At 35.2% G+C, this 22978-nt stretch overlaps 1 protein-coding gene and 1 long non-coding RNA gene across 7 annotated transcripts in view; one reads left to right on the top strand and one right to left on the bottom strand.

Annotated features, from left to right (window-relative positions):
* Positions 1-22978, bottom strand: part of LOC311630442 — a 930538-nt gene that overhangs the window by 126277 nt on the left and 781283 nt on the right. The gene's annotated exons all lie outside the window — the stretch shown is intronic.
* VPS13A (vacuolar protein sorting 13 homolog A) overlaps positions 1-22978 on the top strand; it is a 185468-nt gene that overhangs the window by 149224 nt on the left and 13266 nt on the right. For 2 of the 6 annotated variants that reach the window (XM_084899406.1, XM_084899407.1), the window contains exons 69-72: positions 10328-10413; positions 11201-11324; positions 13946-14020; positions 15816-22434. In XM_084899406.1, coding sequence (XP_084755532.1) covers positions 10328-10413; positions 11201-11324; positions 13946-14020; positions 15816-15866 — 336 coding nt within the window. In that variant the 3' untranslated portion in view covers positions 15867-22434. Of the gene's footprint in view, positions 1-10327; positions 10414-11200; positions 11325-13945; positions 14021-15815; positions 22435-22978 lie in introns of those variants that run through there. The other 4 variants (XM_084899410.1, XM_084899411.1, XM_084899408.1 and 1 more) reach the window with 3 other exon arrangements.

Below are 22978 nucleotides of genomic sequence, written 5' to 3'. Positions count from 1 at the left end.
GCTTAATCCCCTCTAGAGGACGTATAGGAAGCAGCTGATGAATGATTTTCATCATTGATGTTTCTATCTCTCCTCCTTTCCTTTTTCAAATTGATAAAAACATATATGTATACTTTTTCTAAAACATATTTTTTTAAAAGACTTTGAAATCATGTATTTTTCTAGAAGCAATGGTTCCACTTAAGGGAGGTTCCAGTTTTTCTTTGTCTCAAGTGTAAAATTATTTTTTTAATTCTCTTTTTTAATTCAGTAACTTGAATGAGACTCATTTGATTCCTAGTTCTTTTTCAAAAGTTTATGATCATTGCATTTCTTAAATATATTAAGGTTAAATACTATTGAGATAAAAAATTAACACGTTTAACTTTAAAAGAAATTTTGAAATATTAAGTTCAAGTAGATTCAACTTGAGTCTTTCTTCATATTGAGGATGTGCAAGTAGAGCTTGAACTCTGCAGTAGGTATTAGTATTGAATTAGTATTAGTTTTAACCTTTATTTAACCAAAGGTGCTAAATTGTAACCTGAGACTCAACACATGACTTCACTACTAATGTGTTGAACTTTCTATCTTATAACTTTCCCTGGTTTCTTTAGACAGCACAGAGATTCTTAGTATAAATTGAGATTAAGTAAAACTAATTCAGATTTTTTCTAATAATACTATTATAGTGAAAGTATGAAAAGGCTATTTTTTTATTGGCCAAATATCTGCTTATTGGCCAAATGACTTTTAAAACCGGAACCAGTAGACCAGTCACTATGACATGCACTCACCACCAGGGGGCAGATACTCAACATAGGAGCTGCCCCCTGGTGGTCAGTGCACTCCCACAGCCAATCTTCCGCAACCAACCAACCACCCACAGTCCACCCCTCTCTGTCCCGTGCATGAATTTGTGCACTGGGCCTCAAATCTTATAATAAAAGGTTTTCTTATGTCAACTTAAAACATTTTATTTTCATACAAAATTAGAATCCTCTTTCATCTAAAAACAAAATTTAATGTTACCTATGAAAGGAAGCACCCTGTATGCTTTGTCAGTTAAGATTCTTTAGTTTTAAATCTAAATGAAATCACAGTCCTGGTTACTATTGATGATGACGCTAATGAACTTTTGACACCAATTTTTCAGTGAAAATTAACACTTAAAGACACATATAAGAACCAATGTGGAGAAATTTAGGTACATTTAGATATTTTGTGGTACTTCGGGTCTAGGTAGGTATTTTAATAGAGATCTCATGAATCTGCAGCATTGGAATACAAGAATAAGTGAGTGGATATTTCATGTAAAGTTAATCTTTCTGAAGTAAATTGCCAGGCTACTTGAAATTTTAAAATTGCCAATAGAGTAAATTTATAATTATATATGTATAATTGCATTTTCACTGGATGATTTGGTAGAACAGATTATATGAGTATAAGACAAAATTTTATGCTGTGTATTTTTTAGAAACAAGTATTTGTTAAGCTCCTATTAGTGATGTATTAGCCACTTTTCTAGATCTTAAGATTACAGTCCTAAAGAGAGTAGTCAAGATTTCTGCTTGTCTCATGAGATTATAATCATGAGCTGTATAATTCTGGTGACTGGGAATATAACACATGCCATTTTAAGGGTCCAACCCTGTAATGTTGGATCTTCACAGTCTCATTTCCATTTGTTGATTAGTTACTACATGTAAGGCTTTGAGGAACTGTAAGAATCAAAAGACACATAAGATATGCCCAATCTTCAAAAGAGAAATAGGGATTTCTACATATTAAATGAAAATGAAGCATTGCAAGAGATAAGATACAGCTCATGGGATATTTGAACCCATATTCCAATGAGTTGTAAAAATGTAATCCCACTGCATTTACTGGAATATATTAATTTCTTCTGTGCTCATCTTGACAGTAAAATTTTCTAAGTTGCAGCAATAGCCTATGGCTCAGGGCCTAGATTCTGGAACCAAGTAAATTTGAGTTCAATTTCAATCTTTTCTTTTATTAGCTTAATGTTTTATTATGCTTGTCTGACCTGTTTCCAGATGGTAAAATAGAGTTAATTACAGTTTCTTGATGTTGAGATACATAACACCAAGATAAGAGTATGTTGGTGGTGGTGCTGAAATTAAAACAAATGAAGTAATCTATATAATTATTAATACAATGTCTAATAAGAACTTCTTTATTTTTGTTATTCCCAATGAATCCCAGTTGATGCTAATTCTTAGTCATCATTGTATAATTCTATATTCCTCATTTGTCTCCTCTTCATCAAGATAAAAGTAATGTAAATATTATCCTTCTTTTTCCTTTAAAGGTTAACAGAATACTTTAGTTAAAATACCAGGACAACTTCACACACTAATTGATGAACAATAATAATAAAATTTTAAAAACTCAGTTACTTGTACTTTTCTGAGTTATATAGTATTTTAAAAGAAATATTGTTTTCAAGTATATTTAGTATCATGTGTCATAAATGATGCTCATAGAGGTTCATTAGAGAGACTCTTGTAACTATTCACTTACATTATTATTTCTAACTCACCTCTTGGCCCTTTTTCTAGAATGTATTAGGTAGGTTAATTAATGGTTTATTATTGTCAGTGCATGTAATTATGTCATGAACATAATTCTCCCCTTTCTCCAGGCTGTCTTAGTTGACTAGTTGATGACAGTTCACATTTGTTAAGGAATCATTTATTTTATGTCACATAATTGTGCTCAGCTTTTCTGCCCTAAGTATCCATACAGATTATAGTTTGGTTGCCAAATGAAATAGCTCATTAGCATGGGAAGAGACAAAGGTATGGGGGAGTAATTCCTCTTCAGATTTGATGAGAATCAATGAGATTTGTTTGTTGTTGTTTTTAACCAACTTGTTTCATGGAATAAGCTAAGTATCACTTTTCACTCTTGTTTACATTTATTCTATTATAAATATTGAAATCATTGAGCTTTGAGGCAATAGATTTCTACTAGTTGATCATGGAGCTTGGTAGAATGCCTATTTTCCTGGCCATGGTCCTCAAAGTCTTTCACATTTGAAGTGAGTTAGTAAGCCATTTTTATCGATAACCTTTAATCACATAACTCTAAGAAAGTTATACTTATTGATTATATTTTTCTCTAAAGATTGTCTTGAACAAGTTGTCTACTTCTCAAACATTAAGACATTGTAGCATTTACTATTTTAATTTATAATTACCTGCCTGAACTCTGTTGTTTTTTTAAAAGTAAGTTTAATATTTTGGTATAATCTATCCCTAACCTTTTCTCTTTACCCATAATCTCCTGAATATTAGCACCTTCATATCTGGTGGTTCCACCAAGCCCGCGTCCTGCGGCGTTTTTAAAAAGTCCTGATTTTTGGAAAGAATGCACAAGTTAGGGAACGGCGGGAGAACAGGAAGGGAATATTCGGTTTTTGACAGTCATGTGGCTATTTAGCCAGGATATGAGTTTTATATTATTTTTGTTAATTTTATAATGTTAAACTTTAATAATAACAAATAATTGTTAAGAACTGATTATTGAGAACTGCTTATCAAAGTTCGCATTGATCAGTTGTTAGAATTCGACCACCATTGTTTGGACTTAATAAAAAATGACATTTTTTTGGGATTGGCAACGACGAAAACATTTTGTAACTGTCTCTCAGATGATACACATCGTACTGTGTGCTAGTAAGCTAGTTAAACAAGTGATGTCATTACAAATCAGCTATTCAGATACTTTAGGTAAGTTATTTCATAAATACATAAATTTTCTTGAATTTAGCAGACAGTACTCGTATTATTTATATTTTATAGTGGCGGCAAAAAGTCTAGTGCCAAATTTTTAATCAAGAGCCTGCTCGCGCCCCCCGCCCCTTCCGGTCAATGGTGTCCTGCTTTACCAATGTTAAAATCTGATCACCTTATCCTAGAACCAATCTTTGTGGTTACTGAGGGACAACTTGATATTGTTTGGAATTTTAAACCTTTCATGTTAGTGGTTTGTTCCTAATACCTATCTATTCATATTGTACTTTGTGTTTTCCAGAAATATTTTTGTTGTATCACTCTGCTACTTCATAGTGTTTGTGTGATTTGAGAGTTACTTTCTAGCTTGTGTTCTCTTTCTCAAATATTGGGGTATACCTGATAGGAAGTACATATATTAGCAGAGGATAAACCTGACACTACCATCTTTCAAGTTCCTACTTGGTGTGCATTTCTAAGTTTGTGATCAATTTGGTTTGGATGTATTATTATTTATATCTAATAAACCTAAGGTTTACATACACATATTTTCTAATGCAAAACAAGGGATTCTTTGAGCAGTAACCAGACATTTGAATTGTTATCTACAGATTCTGTCAGTTATATGTAATGAATGCAGTTACCTTTGTGTTTCTCTGTTTATTTAAGAAGATTCTTAAACAATGATAGGTAATTTATATGTATTTTTATGAATTAGGAAAAAAAATGTTTTTCCTTTAACATTATAGCATGTTAAATGAGGCTAACATATCTAAAGTACTGGCTAGTACTTGATACTTCAGCCAAATCATTTGGTAGTTCAGCCAAATCTTGGTTTTTATGCAAAGGCTCTACATAGTGATTTCTAGCCCGAGTTTTGCTAGTTCATTTGTTTTAAAGGGTATCACAAATTATTTTAGTAGTAAAATTCTTACATAACATCTGTTTGGGACAGAGAAAGGTAGTATATTAACACTAAGCTGTTTGGACCCTGTTAACCTAAAACAAACAAAAAACAGGCAGCCTAAGTGGCTTTAGCAGTCTGCTTCTGCAACACTCTGTACCCAGAAATATTGAAGGTATTTTTGAGGTAGCATGGGAAAACATGACTGACAGCATAAGAGAAGACATCATGATACAGTGAAAACACTGGAATTAGAAATAAAGGAACCACTTCTCTGAGCCCACTTTTGCAACTGACATTATGACCCTAATCAGGTCACTTAACTCTCTACAAACTACACAAGATTGTTGTAAAGATTAGATGGATAAGACACTCATCTGATCCTTGATTTCTAAAAGTAAAAGATTGGTTTGGATGTACTATAATATTCCTTCAGGTCTAAAATTCTGCTGTTTTTCCGCCATAAAGTAGTATATAATGATATTCTGAAAATTATAAAGCCTCATATGCAAGGAATTTACAAAGTCAGGAAATTGTTACCAAAGGATGATATTTGTAGACTCTACAGCAAAAGGGGCCATACTCTCTCATCTTTCTATGGGATTTAGTTCTGAAGTTCTATCTTCTGCTCATAGTGCTGTTCTTATTTCATATTCACATATTTGTAATGGACACTTACCAGCAAAATTTTGCTATATAAAGAGTTACCTATGACATTTATTCAAATATAGGGTGTCCCAAAAAATGTATACACATACTTTGAATAACAGCAGTGTTTATTAAAATACATTTCATTTTCAAAATTGAACTACCAGCTATTACAGTGTCTATACATTTTTTGAACACCTATATATCCATTTTAATAACAAAGAATACAGTTCATTTTATGTTTCAGAATAGACTAGATTTTAATGTCAATCTGTCTTTCAAGTGTAGTAGCTCAATTTTTTTTATGAACTCCAGAAAAACATTGCATGAATGACTTTTTTGGACTTTATAATTTTTATTTATACTAGATGCTATTGTGACTATTGAAATTGGTTTAATTGCATATATGCTCAGGTTAGAGTTTATTTACATTGGGTCTAAAAAGTGGAAAGTGATGTGAGTCAGGCTCAACTGCAGTGCCGAAACTTAACACAGTCCTATATAAGAGGCTAATATGCAAGTTGACCGAATGGCAGACTGACTGGTCGCTGTGTCACGCACTGACCACCAGGGAGCAGACGCTCAATGCAAGAGCTGCTCCTGGTGGTCAGTGCACTCCCACAGGGGGAGCCCGGCTCAGCCAGAAGTCCTGAGCCCAGCTCATGACTAGCGAGCACAGTGGTGGTATTGGGACATCCATAACAGCGCTAAGGATGTCCAACTACCAGCTTAGGCAGGGAGTGAGCCTAAGCTATCAGTCGGACATCTCCTAAGGGCTCCTGGGCTGTGAGAGGGTGCAGGCAGGGCTGATGGACCCGCCAAGTGCATGAATTTTGTGCATCAAGTGTCTAGTGTTGAAATAGATCAACCAAAGGACTTGGATGCATGCCTATGAGCATAACCAATGAACACAGACAGTAGCGGGGTACGATCATGTGCTGGTGAGTGGGAGTGGCCAGGGAGAGGTCAATGGAGGAAAAAGGAGACTCTTGTAATACTTTAAACAATAAAGAATTAAAAAAAAATTAGAAGCTAGGTACTGAGGTCAGAGTTGAACCATAGCTTTTAATTGATTTAAAGGTTTAGATCTTTTAATGAGGTATACAGATTCTTTTTTTAAAAGTTTGAAATCTTTTTATTGAATTGCTATATAGATATAATTATTATAGCAAGAAGATTTAGCAACTTAGCTAATTTTTAAAATTTGTTCATGAAATAACATTTTTATTAAAATAGGGATATATAGACTCTTGACTCCTAGTAGCAGTTGATATTGAGATCAACATTTGTATTCTTTTAAAACTTGGCTATATAAGACAAAAGAAAGTAAGTACTTCTAAGCTAATTTCTTTTCAACTACCTCTAAACTGAAACAAAAGGATATAAAGTAAAAAATAAAGCTTCATTTCCACCTCCACTATTATTCTTTGGAAGCTCAGAGATAAGTGCAATGAGCAGATTGATGTGTTACTACCAACCCTCCAGAAATTTTCTGTGCGCATATAAATAAATATACCTGTATTTGTTTCTGTTTCTCTTCGCCCCCCATTCATTCTCAGTATTTCCACAAAATGGCATATTTTTCTTTATCTGTACACACATCTACCTTTTTCTTGCTCCTTACTGCATAGTATCCCATCACATGGCTATACTATAATTTACTTAAATAGTCCTTGATTTTATTTTTTTAAATAATGTGAAGGTTGTCTAAAAGGGAACTCAAATGCAAATGTTGACTGTTGTGTTTTTTGTTTGTTTTTTGTTTTTAACATATTTTATTGATTTTTTTTTTTTTTTTTTTACAGAGAGGAAGGGAGAGGGATAGAGAGTTAGAAACATTGATATGCCCGCAACCAAGGTACATGCCCTTCACCGGAATCAAACCTGGGACCCTTGAGTGTGCAGGCCAATACTCCATCCACTGAGCCAAACCAGTTAAAGCTAAATAGTCCCTTATTGATATTTATGGTTTTTGCTTTTAACACAATTTTGCCATGAAGATTTATGTATGTATATCTTGGGATAATTTTACATAAAATGAAACTCAAATAATGCATTTAATTGATTAGCATTTTTTTATTTTGAAATTAGTTGAAGATTTTTTCATATGTTTATTGGTCACATTTTTTTTTGTATTGACCTACCTGTTAATAGACTTTATACATTTTCCTATTAGTTTACTCATTTTTTCATTGATTTATTCATATTCCTAGAATTCTCTTTGTTATTATGTAATTGACTCTATAATTCTGTATTGACAAATGTTTTTCAAACGTTTTTTGGGTTTTGTGTTATTTTATTTCTGTTTATTTACTTATTGTTTTGCCATTTAGAAGTACTTAATTTTCATGAACTCGGGAATTCTTTTGCATTAAATTTTAGGGACTTTGTATTTTATATTTAAGCCGTTCCCACTTTAAGATTATTAAAATATTATTATTTAGTACTTCTATATGGTTGCTTTATATCAGTGTTTCCCAAACTTCTCTCATGATGAGAATCACCTGGTGGAGTTGTTAAAACACAGATTCCTGAATCCCAACTAAGAAGTGCTAAACTAGAATTTTTGGGAACATATAGGTAAAATTGTATACTTAACTAGTGCTCTAAGACAGATTTTATATACAGAGCACTAAGTTAGGTATGCAATTTTACCTATATGTTCCCAAAAATTCTAGTTTAGCACTTCTTAGTTGGGATTCAGGAATCTGTGTTTTAACAACTCCACCAGGTGATTCTCATCATGAGAGAAGGTTGGGAAACACTGCTTTATATGCTGAAATAAATGATCCATGTGAAATTAATTTGGTATATGGAGAGACGTAGGGATTCCTAACCCTGAAACACCATTTATTTGATGATACATGTTTTTGCCCAGGACCTTAAAATGCTGTTTTGATTTCATAAATTCCTATATTTGTGTATATAGAATTTTATAAAGTCCTATTGGTCATTTTATAACTTCTACCAACACCAACCTGTTTTCAAATTCAATTATATAATTTGTGATCTAATAATTCTTATTCTGAATCTGTGGTTATGTCCCTCTTTTATTTGTAATGCAAGAAATTTGTGTTTATGTGTCCTGCCTACCACAAGAAATAGTAAAGATGCTCTTTCCTCAATATTATAAAATTTAAAATTAGAAAATTTTCTCATTTAATTCATTTGTATGCCTCACCCTGATGTTTTAATTATTGTTTTTTATTATTGTTGTTGTTTGGGGTTTTTTGTTTGTTTGTTTTTGTCTTCGTTTTTACTTCTGTCTCCAATAGAAATTAAAACTATTCTATCAGGCTTCTCAACCAAAATTATTAAGAAGTCACTCATTACCTTCTTCTAGGCTAAATACTTTTAGTTTTCTAAATATATAGCCTCATGGAACATAATTTTCTAACAGGATTGTTGACAATGTCATGGATAGTGTTTCATCAGTCTTGAAAATAAACTTAAAGGCTAGTACATAGGTTAATTAAGTCCTGGAGTTCCCTGTTTGTCCAGAAATACTCTGCTCCTTATTTTTTAACTAGTGGACCTTGTGCACACCAAAAGAAAATTATTTAGAAGAAATACTTTAATGTTGCTATTCGCCTTTCTCTATAATGGAAGTGTCAATCAAATTCATGTTCGACAATGACAGATTGAAACACACACATGCGATTGCTGCCAGCAAGAGCTTTCTATGTATTGCTCATGAGCAAGTCAACTTAGTCTTTTATAGATATAGAATAAGCTTGTTTAATTAGACCTGCTTTCTGATTTAGCTAAACTTTTTTCCAGCCCAGTGAAGCACCCCAACTTCTCTTTCAGGTAATTGTCAGCAATACAGCAGTATTATTATAGATCACACAGGGAGAAGGGTAAAATATTTAATTGCAGCAATGTTTGACTATATTCTGTGCAGTGAGAAAACCTAAGTCATTTTCAAAATCCACCATTTCTTACTTTTCAGTTGGGTCAAGTTTCTAAACTTCCTAAATCTCCATTTTCTGGCTAATGAAAAGAAAATAGGATTCTATCTAGTCTCTTATCTACCTACTCCAGGACTTCTGTGAGGATCAAATGAGATGAGGCACATGAAAATGCTTCACAAACATTTGGTTAAAGTTTAAAATGTTTGCACTTGGCTATAAAGCAAGTCATGTTCCTGGGCTGAAGAAACTCCAAGGAGGCTACTCATTAGGGAGAGGAAGCTGGGTGTTGCTATGTGACATCATTACCTGGCGCTGGGCTGGGCTGGGCTGTGGGCCACATTTTTTGCCATCGCATTGGTTGCAATTTGGTGGGCTGTCGCTCTGGGTAGTGTTGGGGCCTGTGTCCCACTCAGGGGAAGCCCAGTGTTTCTTTGAGAGCACCAGTTCCACAGTGTTGTTTCTTTTTAACTGGCCAGCAGCTCCTGCTTTGAGCATCTGCCCTCTGGTGGTCAGTGCACATCATAGTGACCAGTTGAACTGTCACAGGGACACTTAGCATATTAGCCTTTTATATAGAGAGATGAGTAGTGAGATTGAGAAAGAAAAGCATATATATATATATATATATATATATATATATATATATATATGTGTGTGTGTGTGTGTGTGTGTGTGTGTGTGTGTGTGTGGCAGGTAGGAAAATTCCAGGGAAGAGGCAAGATGATAGTTAATAGTAATTTATGTGATACATATATTTAAATATGTGTGTTTACATGTTTTTGTAATAGATGTGATCAAATATAGTTTTCAAGATAAAATGAATGTGATAGTTTAATAGTAAACTTACTATCTCGGTGAATTTGTAAGGTATTAAGACTTCTTTTAAAAATTCAGCATTAAAGTTTGGTATAGCTACAATTGAGTAATCTTGAATAAAGCATTGCACATGGGTGTTTTTAAACAAGTAGGAGCAATTATTTTGTGAGTATTCAGTTTTCTGATGATATATTCATTGTATAAATTTGCTATTTACTTGACCCCATTAAGAAATAGTTTTAGAAGATCATAAGGGATTTATTACATTGCAATAGGAATAATTATTGATTTTTCTCTTACTTTTCTAGGTCATGGAAAATGGAAGATTTGCAAAATACAAATATTTTACCCATGTCATGATCAATAAAACAGATATGTTAATGATAACTAAAAGGTAAATTTCTTTAACTCAATTCTTTAATGTATATGTTATTTAAAGAAAGCTCTGATTATACCTGTAATTGATGTCTCAACCAGAAGGGGGAATTAGGGAAGAAAAGCCTTTGAAGGGAGGATTAAATAGAGTTATTATAGAATGCATTTTCATTGCTTTATTTTTCCCTCCAAATAAGGGAAAACAAGAATAATTTTAAAAGCCTCTTTCTTTTGTAGGTTGGTAAACATATTACATGGAGCCTGAGTAATAAAAGTGTTTATTCTAAAGTATTAATGACATGAAAGTTCCCTCAAATATTGGTTGATAATAGGTTCTGCATAAAATTTTTTTTCTTATAAAGTACCTTATATATTTGACTTTATATCTATTTTATTTTTTCTAATATAATTATGTTATGCTATAAATTTCCCACTAATATTGCTTAAGCTGCAGCTCATAAATTTGGTTATGATCTATTTTCATTCTCATTGAGTTAAAAATATTTTAAAATTTCATTTGAGATTCTTTGACCCATGGATTATATAGAAGTATGCTAATTTCAAACATTTAGAAATATTCTTATTTTTCTGTTAATTGGTTTCTAATTTCATCATGATCTGAGAACAAACTTCATAAGATTAGTTATTTTAAATTCATTAAGATTTTTTATGACCCAGAATATAGTCTCAGTGAATGTTCTGTGTGCACTTGAAAAGAATGTGTATCCTGATATTATTATATTTTGGATATAAGTGTGACGATTTTCAAAGTGATATTTTTTTTTGATTTTTTTTTTTTTTTGCAGTGGGGTATTGTTTGTAACAAAAGGAACATTTGGACAGCTTACATGTGAGTGGCAGTACAGTTTTGATGAGTTTACCAAAGAGCCATTCATTGTTCATGGACGAAGATTGCGAATTGAAGCAAAGGTACTCTGAATAGATTTTTTTTTTTTAACTTGGAACTGAACATAGTGCATTGAAATAGTCCTCTTTACTTTTGTAAGTTTCTTCTCTTTTATAGATGTTGCTTTGTCTTCCTATGGCTTTCCTTTATACCTGCTGTTTTATGCAGGTTTAAAGAAAAGAAAAGAAATATGCTATAATACATTGCATGCTATTACATTGACAACAACATTTCCATGTCCTTATTTTATATTCAGTAATATAACCTTACCCTCTCACTGCTGTCCAAGACACCAGAATGAGAAAATCATTTGCATACCTCAAAATCCCTAGCAGTGACATGAGAATAGTTTTCCTTGAAAATCTCACAAAAGGACACTTGCAAAGTAACAGGTGATAGTTGATAGTTCATCCTCTTTTTATAGATATTCTTAGCCCATTACTATCCCAGTTCAGTTATAATATTGAAGGCAGAGACCATTTCTTCCTTTGTTTTGATTTCTAGCAGTTAGCACGGTGCCTGGCATTGAATGTTGATGTAAAATACAGTGAATTTCTAGTAATTTGGTGAATCAATTGAAACTCCATTCTAAGTTGAAATTATTGCACTAGGCATTGTAGGATATAGTAGTATATAAGCATAGTAATATAATATGTATATGTGATTAAAAAAAATAATGCATTTGGCCTCAAGGTATGTGTACGGCCACTTTGGCACTGACTGTTTTAGGAAATATTATTACTCAACCGAGGTAAGTTTTTGTTGTTGTTGTTATTTTTGTTTTGTTTTGAGAGACTTATTAACTCATGTAAAGTGAAAAGTCTATATCATAACTTAGATATGCTTAAATGATATAATTAATTATTATTCTCCCTGCCTTCCGCTCCTCCTTCCTGCTCCCCTGCTCGCCTTCCTAAGCCACCCTCATCTCTGGGTTCTGCTTTCTTTAGTGGCAGCTTCATTCTTGAGCTGGCTATCTTCTCATGGCAGGATGGCCAGGGGAGCTCCAGGCTTCTCTCCTGGCAGCTCAGCAGAATGAAAGCTTCACACTGGGGCACCTTTGGTCACTGGCTTATTTCCCACATCAATCCCAGGAAGGGTCATCTCTGTCTGAAGTGTTGGTGTGAAAGAAGGTGAGAAGGTTACCCAGAGGAGATTCAGAAAGTACTTAATGGGGTAGTGGCACTGGGCGCAGGCAGGCAGCAGCAGCAGATGTCTTCTGGGCTGGCCTCCGAGCAAAACTGCCCTTTCCCATGCATAGCCAGTGAAGAGCATTTCTCTAGTCTTACCCCCCCAGTCCAGAGAGTGCGGGGAGTGGACCAGACATTAGTTCTGGGGGATGTTAGACCAAATTTTCCCATTGAGAATTTCTCTCAATTCATTCAGAAAATGAAAGGCCCTGTGGCCACCTATGAAATAATGAAGAGTGGCTGTTAGCTTCTGTTCTAGCCCAAACTGCTTTCCTGGCTTTTCCCCATATTTTTCATCTCTTTCCAAGAATAAACTTCTTATCCCCTTGATTTCTCCTCCCTTCTACCTATTCTTGAGGCATTAGACATTGTATTAGCAGTCATTCTTTTTTCTTTTCTTTTTTTTTAACAAAAGAATCTGACTTCTTTTGGAGTCTATATTTGCATGGCTATTGGAATGACTTATAGGAATTGTTAGACTAGTAAAAACCTCCACCTTGCCTTTTCTATGACCAGACCCTTAGTTAATAGCGGTAAATACCACCCTCCTCCTCAAGAATTCCATTTCTTCTGTTTGTCTCTCTAATGTTTAGTATGTACATGAGGCAGTTCTCCCTACCGACACTGAACAGAATACTGAAGGAGCCGAACCAGTTTGGCTCAGTGGATAGAGTGTCGGCCTGTGGACTGAAAGGTCCCAGGTTCGATTCCCGTCAAGAGTACGTACCTTGGTTGCAGGCACATCCCCAATGGGGGGTGTGCAAGAGGCAGCTGGTCGATGTATCTCTCCCATCGATGTTTCTAACTTTCTATCCGTCTCAATTCCTCTCTGTGTAAAAATCAATAAAATATATTTTATATATATATATATTATTGATAAAAAAAAAAAAGAGTACTGAAGGTGTGCAAAATTTGGAATACTATCATCTTGGACCCACCCTGATTTCTTTGGTCCTTAGCTACATTCTTATTCAATGAATGCTTCAAAATGTCAGAAGTTACATGGATACATACAAATATGCACACAACCCCATAAACATATGTTTGCATATGTTTAAACATATGTGTATATTATTTTTCAGCTAAAATCATCATTATTCCATGGCCAGATATCAAGAATCATCTAAAAGTTTTTTGGAGGGGAAGAACAGTGGCACTTCTCCCAGACTTACCTCCTTCCCATCCTTTGTTTTAACCCTTTATGGTCTGAGCTATAACATCACACCTAAGGCTTTTTAACTTAGATTTAGGGATAATGGATGTGTTAATGTTTAGTCTTTTCTTTTTTCCATTTGTCTTTGATTCTTCTTGATTTCCCATTGTCTTCTTTTTTTAAGGTGTGTGATTTGTGTAAAATGGATACTTGAAGCAACAATTTTTAAAACTACATGCCATTTATCATATTTCTACAACTGGTTTTTCACTTTTAATGAAGTCACTTATTCTGTTTATAGGAACGGGTGAAGTCTGTATTCCATGCCAAAGAGTTTGGAAAAATAATTAACTTCAAGACCGCAGAGGATGCTAGGGTAAATATAACAGATCTTTTACATAAACAGCAGCTTTGCTTTTCATACTCCTAGAAGCTGGACTGTTTTTAAGGCAGAAAAGTTTTGTTTGTTTTTAGTTATATTCTTTTGCTTTGACTATTTTAATATATGCGACTAGATAATATTTCCCCAAAGTTGCTTTTCATTAGATTGAATTCAACACGCCTACTTGTTTTTTTTATGTCAAATGGTGCCATCTGATTTTAAATCCTAACTGTAATACTTGTGAAGAAGTCAAACAAAATAAGTTTCATTCTAATGCTAATCTACCAGCTCCAGCAGGAAAGGATGTCCCACACTGTAGATTTCTCCTCTGTGAAGCTATGGTGATTTAAAAATAATTATTATAGCCTGGCACCTAGCAGAAGGAGCCAAACCTGCAGACAGAAAATCCAGGTCTGATTATTGACCGTGGCACCTTGGGGAAGTCGTTTAACCTCAGTTGCCGAAAAATATGAATGATGTGAGCTGAAAAGCCTTGTGCATATTTTAGGGGTTTTGGCAGTTACAAGGAGGTATACTGTCAAGGAAAGGAGATTACGGACTGATTATCTACCTAGTTAATCAAACTAAGTTGCTATTTATGATACTGAATTGTACTCTCTGTGTCATGAAATTTATAATAAGAACACAAGGCTCCTTTACTGAATCCCTGGGCCTCCTGTCCTCACAGTGCATTGGTCCTGACTGGGTATGACTATTTACCAGTTCACTCTCACATCTGGGCCCCAAACGAGGAACCTCGGACCATTTAGCATGTGCTATGCAATTTTCTATCCAGACATTGGGATACAAGGCCCCATTGCCCTACTACCGGTAGATAACTGAAAGGGGAAGAAAGTGACTAGAGCCTCGATATGTCTGTTGTCTGGGACAGGGAGACAGACCAGAGAATAATAACAGTGTGACTTTGAGGCCATCTTTCATATTGCTGTAGAGCATTACCACCTATTTCAGTTTTTCTGCAATAAGTTTTCCATGCAATCTCTGTCACCATGTGTTTTTGTTCCAGAAGGTTTGTTTTTAATCTTCCTACTCTGCTGGAAACATCCAGGAAAGGCTACTGAGTCAGTTCTCTTTCTCTCCTTATCCTAGAGCTATTCCCACTAGGTTCTTCTTAAGGTAAAGAAGCACTGATACCATACTAGGATGATCCATGTCACCTCCAAGGCTTTTATCTGTCACACGAGCCCAGTGATTATAGACATTATTGATAGAAAGGTTTGCATTACATATGTGTTTTATTTTTGTGATTTCAAACCTTTCAAAATAGAAAACTATATTATGAGAACACCTGAAGTGCTCAAGGATGTTGCTATGCTCCTCCTACCCACTGTAGAATATATAATTATTCTTAATCAGTAGAATTCTGTATATGGAATCTTGAAGGTTTGTGGCACAGAATTGGGATAGGTTGGAAGCAATTTTGCATAGGTAATTTGCACACTGCTTGAGTTAGCCCAGCTGCCAGATTACCATTTCTCTCAGGATGGTTTATTTTTCTTTTCTTATTCTAAAGATGAACATTCCAGTTCAGTGACCTTAAAACAATATTATTCTTACTGTTAAATAAAAATCAGTGCCATTGATCCTAAACCATCTGGGCCATTTAAGTGAGTAAATGATCTCTTACACAAGATAAATTGAATTATTGGCTATGATAATATACCTAATGAAACTGGAAAGCCCACTTCTATATTTCCATTCAGTACATTTTGAGTTTCATTACAAGTTCATAGAAGTAAGCATATGTTGATTTATTTCCTCACAACAGTGGATCCTCACAAAGCTAGAAGAAGCAAGAGAACCTTCCCCGACCCTCTGATGGAGAACACTGCCCGAAGACACAGTGATTAATCCTTACAGCTTCTACCATGTACAGTCCTAAACCTATTTGGGAACCATAGTTCAGAAGTAATTTTAAGTACATAAAATATATGTGTTTATATCGGTTAGAATCAGGTAAATCAGCTATGTGATTAAAATATTTCAACTCATCTGGTTTTCTAACTTGAATCATGCATTGTGTTAAAATTCTAATTATTTTATAAGAGAAACATTTTAAAAATAAATCTTAAATATCTGCTCCAGTGATTCTCTGCACTGGTGGAGAAATTGCCTATAGTTAGCCTTCATATGGAACTAAAATTAATGTTCCGAGTTTACACTTTAAACTTCTCTCATGCTTACTTCCAACTCTCTGAATAAGTGGTGGGAGTGATCAAATCAGTGATCAAATCAAACATTGCCTCAGTGGTATCAAGAGAACTTTAGTGGTGATTTCTTTAAAAACATGTTCTTTTTACAGATAAATATTTTGATAATATTTTCCTTATTTTTATAAAGCATAGGTTTGAACTGTACTTCAAATACACAGCATGGATATAAAAAACAATTGTTCTATATCTAATACCGATTGAATAATATCCTTTCAAGCTTTATCTTGAGAAAGGCTTGTAAAATGAGAGTCAGACACCTAAAGAGAAAACCCTCCTCAGAGCTCTGACGCCTTAGAAATAGTTTCTCAGGTCATCTCCTGAGGAGATGGTTTACCCAGCTCATATTTTTGATAGATTGCCACTTTAAAGGAAAATTCCTGAAGCCTTAACAACACCCACTTTCTACTCACTGATCAATGATGAAATAAACAAAATTCCCACCACCTTAAGTAGGAATTATGCTTCAGACCAGATAACCGCTCTCACAATATAGTATGCACCCTACAGTCTAACCCAGGAACCTGTCCTATTGGTAACAGATTGAAAATTTACAGTTTGCTTTCTCTACAGTTACTCAAATGAGAATAATTCTTTCAAATGTATAGCTCGTCAGAACAAAAATCATTAGAAAAATAATATTATTGGGCTTTCTCAAGTGAAAGAAGATGAATGTGTTCGTGAATCATGAAAAGAGTGACACAGTGTCTTATTTAGTTATTAAATAATACAGAGTATTTGATGCATGTTGTATGTGCCATGAAATTGTTATAAACTGTTTTTGGATTAGAGACTTGTGAAATGCTCCTCAGGTTCCTCAAACCCTTCGCTTTGTTGTAAAAGCTAAAATAAACAGCATGCCAAACCATAATTATATGTATTCCTGACCAAATCCTGCTACTCACTACTATTGATTTCCCTCTTATTATAACAATGCATTGTTTATTATCAATAGTTTTCTCCAGAATGTATTTTTTCTTTGTTGAACATAAATTGAATTGAAAGATGACAAATTTCAAGTCACGTGATACTGTGTGATCCCTTGATGACACATTTTCTCTGTTGCTGAGCTCTTCTGATTCTGCAGATATTAGAATTAAACCTGAGAGCAGAGGTAGTCAGAAATCCCAGCAGGTTGTCCTCCTCTGCAGTACTGCTCTCCCGAGTTCCATTCAGTGCCATTAGCCAAGTTCCTCATTACCTACTCCAGTTTCATGATTTTATTCTCAGAAAAAAAAAATTCAGGCCCATAACTCCTTGGTTGCCCAATGATAAAGGGCAGAAGCCTAAAAGAGTCTTCGGGTGCCCTCAGGACAGCAGGCGTGGGTCCTGTAACTGTCATCCTTTGCAGAGCCAGTACACCGCTTCTGTTCCCTCACCAAGAGGAACCTCCAAATGTCTTCTCTTACTCTCTCTCAGCAGTCCTCTACCTGTCACCACTTCCTGTCCCTTCTTATGTTCCTAAAGTACAATAGAAAGACCCACAATGTCAAGAGCAGTAGTTTTCCAATTGTCTTAGGTTGTTCTTATGGAAACAGTAGATCTGATGCATCGTCTTTTCAGCATTTTTAACACTTTACAATTATGTATTTATTTCTATATTCTCTTTTTCATTAATGTTATAGAGTCTATAATCTTATTATATTTGAAAACAATGTTCTGAATTATACTTTACTACACTTAATGTCTTTCTATTTGAAAACTTTAAGCTTGTTATTTGGTAGTTTGAGTTCTATAAACTTGTTGAGAATGTTAAGCTTGTTGTTTAGTAGTTGCTATGGAATGAGGTCCTGAGTTTTAGATCATTTCTCTCTTTGTATTATGTGTCAGCTGTGGCTCCAGGTCCTCAATTCTAGTCCAGCATATATTCTGGTCCGTGGTTGTTGTATGATACCCAAGGCAGAGTTCGGTTCTCTGCCAACTCTTCTCCAGAAAGCTGTGATTATTAGAGATAACAATGTTGATTTCTGTTACAAAAAGAAGCTTGTGATTTCCTCACTTCTACAAAATACTTTCTGAACCAAAGAACATGTGCACGTCTCCAAAAGCTCCCCTATTACAGTGTGAGTGTCAGCTGTTCCTTCCCAAGTGAGATGTGTTTCTCATCATCTGTGTAGTACAGCTGAATTACTTTCTGGTCCCTTCCCTGCCCCTTTCTCCTCTACAGCCTAATTTGTGGCCTCAAATTAGTAAGAATTTTTTTTTTTTTTTTAACATTTTCTATCAGTTATTTCTCTCATTTTTTTTTCTGATGGGAGTAGCGGTGTTATTATCCCAGTGATCACATATGCACCCATAGAAATATCCTCTACATAGTGTCCTATTTCTGTTTGGTACACAATGAGGAGACACAGTGCTGACTTTTCTGCACCTTAGTTATCCAGTCCATTGACCCTTCAGGCCAAGCCAGAGCCCCTGTACAAGGAAGACTGGGAGAAGGTACTGGGTCAGTTTGCCGGTAGGAGTTGGAAGGTGTGTGCTGAACACTCTGAAAATGGAAGTAGCCATGCAGGATGGGTGTTTTGTGTGCGAGCCAACACCATTCAGAGAAATCTGTTCAGGTTCCAGGGCCATTACTTTTTACCTTTTCTCAAGATCAACCAACATCCTCAAGGGCACTGTTTTTCAAACTACAAATCTTAACCCATTAGTGGTTCATGAAATCAATTTAACAGCTCAAGCCCTGAATATTTCAAAAGTGGAATAGAAAAGAAAAGAGAGCAGAGTATGGAGCAAGATCAATCATTGTTTCCAAAATATGGTTTTGGTTAAATACTCTATATACTATGTATACTAGGTCGCAATATAAAATGTTATTTCCTATTCTGAATTTCAGTTTAAAAAAAAACCAAAAACACTGAAAAATGAAAACCTTGGAGGCCATTGCTATAGGAGGTGCATGCCGGCCAGTGATTGTTGAAACATTCGGTCTGTGTGGAGCCTGATCTCAGATAGGCTCAGAGCCACAGCTCAGAGAGTGCTCTTGATCTCTAGAGAGAGAAGGATAGCTCTTGTTTTGGTTTATAAAATGTTTTCCTTTCATGGTGGGTAAAACCAGGCATCAGTGGGACCAGAAAAAAGCATAGAAAAGTTTGATCTACAAATAGCTCCCAAAAAGGCCACAGGATATTAACTTGCATTTCAGCCTCTCCTACCAAGCATTTTACTAGGAGTGGGGACAGAGGTTCTCCTTTGAATTTGCTTCATCTGCTAGTACCTTCTCTCAGATTCATCATACAGGTAGCAAAGGCCCTTAAAAATAAGGAGTTTATACATAGGTTACATTCTTCTGGGGCCAAACTTCTCACTCACTGGAGGGTGCTTAAAAATGCCAATGCAATTTAGCTGAAAATAATTGGATTTCCTCATTTCTGTAGGATTCAAATAGGAAATGTAGATAACCTGCATTCCTTATGCAGTATTCAGTACAAAATTTATTCGTGCTGATTTTCTTCGGTGCTACCCTGTTATCACTTAGAGCTCCTTTCCATATTCTCAAGGGAACCATTTACCCTCTTGGCCACGCCTTTGAAATGATGCCTTCTTGCTAATGCTAACCTAATCAAGTGGGAGTTAATTCGTTAAATGTTTTATTATTCTTATCTACATTTTTTTATAATTGGCTTTTAGTGCAGCTATTAGTGCAGACTTCCCCCCCCCCCCTCCCCACCACACCACTTTTCTGCCACAATTGGTATAAAGAAGTACTTGTTTCAGGGCTCTCCTGAAAGCAGCTCAGCACACGTACTGAGAAGTGCTGGATCTTATTTGAGTGTTACTTGCCCTTGAGTTGGCTCTGCCTCATGGTGACTCTGAATGAGTGATATCCACAGCCTAGGCAGCCCTGCTCAGCTCCTGTAGATTCCTGCCTATGGCTTCTTTTGTGCAGTCAATCCGCCTACTTGTTCTTCCTCTTTTCCTGCTGCCTTCTTTTTCCCCAGCATCAGTGTTTTTTCCAAAGAATCCTTCCTTCTCGTGATGTGCCCAAAGTAGGACAGTCCTACACTATTACAGACCTCCTTCATGTTTCTTTACTTGAAACAATTTTCACTTTATTACCTCCTTGGTAAAATAAATTTTATATCATTTTTTAAAGTTTTACTTTAGAATTAACAGATTCGTTATTTTTTAAAAGCATTATAACATTTTCAAAAAATATATAATTTGGGTTACCCAAGGAGCTATATGAGAGGTATAACTTCAAATTTTATCTGTTGGTGTGAGTGTGTTTAAATTCTTTTTACTTTATACAAATTTTTATATTATAGTTTAACATCTGCTATGATAGACTTCTATCAACCTGCCACTGAACACCATTCATTTAGTATTGCTCTGCTCCCTTAATATGTTCCTTCTAAGGTGTCCTTGCAACAAGAAACCCTGTGTGAGTAGTATAATAAAAAGTCTAATAATCATAACCATACTTAAAGTAGAACATGTTGGAAAACCTCAACATTTCTCAATATGCTATCATACCACCAGCATCCCATTGGCTACCCCAAGATTACAAATTTGGGGACTGAAAAACATCCAAGTGAAAATGTAGATGACATTGAAATGTTCTCACTGGCAATAATTTCATATCCACACTCTCAAACTATGAGAAATTGTATGGAGGGCGTGTTGCAAGGTCAGATAGATTGATTGTCATAGTCTTTTTAAAATAGTCATCTTTGGATGTAAATATGTATATTACATGTAAAAATGAATTTTTCAGGGAATGTGCACTTTAAAACTTCCTTATTTTTGTATTAACCAAATAGTGCTTCTTTGGAATGCTTATTCTTTGGTAAAAATATGGTCATTGATGATGATAATTTGTTTATTAAATAGCTATTTCTGTATCTGCAGTATTTCCTCCACTCTTGTGTTCCTTATCCCTTTTATGTGGGCTCCTGGCCCAGTTGCCTGTTACACAGTCTCTACTTTGCTTTTGTGTATTCTGATAAGATAGCTTATAAACACAAATGTTTACAGTGAAGTTCTTCCTTTTGAAATTGGTGTCTTCTCCCTTCCCTCCCCCACTTTGGTTGGCTTTGCTCACTAATGACTAATTTTTCTAAACAATAATTATTCCTTGTTATTGGTAGAATTAAATTGCTTGGTCTGGTGATTGCCTGGTTTAATTATGTATATCATTTTTAAATAAATTAAGTCAAATAAAGATTTCTGATTTTTCAGCCCTCCTCTGTTTTTAGTTAACTGGATCAAACTAGAAATGTTATCAATAATCTTTTCCTTGCCTACCTAAACTCTACCCTTTGGAGGGGCTTAAATAAGAGTGGACATATAATAGATTGCCAAGCTCCTGATTTTTCAGTCAAAGCCAGCACCAGCATCCAGCCCAGCATGATTGTTGCTGACTAAAAGCTTGAAAGTATCAAGACTGTGCCTCTCAACCCCAGAAAACTTCAAATGGCTCATTTCCACGGTAAGTATTGAATATCTTCTGAAAGAAGGACTAGGAGGGAATTTTCTTCCTGCAGAATTAATATTGACATAAATAGTTAGTTCACCTCTGATATGGAGAGTTCAGCCTTTTCCTTACTTAAAGAAAATTCTTCACTGCCTTTGGTTACGATTTACTTGACAGCCCTCCTGCAATTAGAAGCGATCGAAAGCCATCATCTTCTTGCATGCTTTGTCTTAACCAAAGGTAAGTTAAAAATAACAATAACTCAATGCTAGAAAGTGCCTTACATTTTTTGAATTCCCCTCATTACTGATTCTCTTGAGCCCTTTTCCTATTAGTTGGGCAATCGGAAGCAGTTCATGATGTTTAGTGCATGGGGCCTACCCCCCTCCTTGTACCCAGCATTGTCTTGCTTCTTGTTTATGTTTCTAGACATTTTTAAGAGCTACTTTCCCATATTTGTTCTCTCATGCAAATTTTCCTGGTTATTTCTGGGCCTTTACTATTCCAAATAAAACTTTTACATCAGTTTCTCAGGTTTCACAAAAACTCTTGCATTTGCATCCATTTCCTGAAGTTTATAAAGCTTAATGCTGCAACAGTAGAATCACTTGCTATCAGCATAATTCCTGTCTCTCCCAATACTGATGCTCTTGCCTTCAATGGCCTCCCACTTGGAAGAGCTCCAGCAGAATGAGAACCTGGCTGCCCTAACCGTTCTGGGAACACCAACACACTGTTCCATAGCACACCTCACTAATCTGGTATGTCTTGTAGACTGATTGGAGATTGTACGTGTGATACCCTCAACCCCAACTGATGTGCTAGTGTGTGTGTGCACACCTTCAAGTGAAAAGCAGAAATATCTTGGGCCTTTGGTGTGAAGTACTCTTCACTTTCCAGGCGATTCTGCTGCTTCTTTTCTGAGGCAGCTACTCAGGGAATTCTGACGGTAACATGATGAATGAATACAGGCTTGTCCTGAAAAGGAACAGATATGCCACCCCAAAATATGCCTCTTTGGACTAAGGATTTTTTTAGCTGATTATTTTTAAGAAACAGTAAACACAGCTTTGAAAACCTAGTAGATGTTATCATTTTGTAAGAGAAATTTACATTTATAAGAGAAATCTCATTTATAAAGGTGTCTCCCTCTCTGTACCTGAAGGAAGATGACTATAAATCAAGAAACTCTTACCAGTGGAGAAGGCTCCAATTTAAATCTGTGTAACAACCTCACCCTTGTTTACTCTGCTTTTCCCAGTAACCTCCCTTAACTGGCCTCCCCCCACCCACACACACATCTTT

Source organism: Pipistrellus hanaki (genome assembly GCF_964339955.1).
Source record: "Pipistrellus hanaki genome assembly, chromosome: 11".
NCBI lineage: Eukaryota > Metazoa > Chordata > Mammalia > Chiroptera > Vespertilionidae > Pipistrellus > Pipistrellus hanaki.
This window is presented reverse-complemented; position numbering and strand designations above follow the sequence as displayed.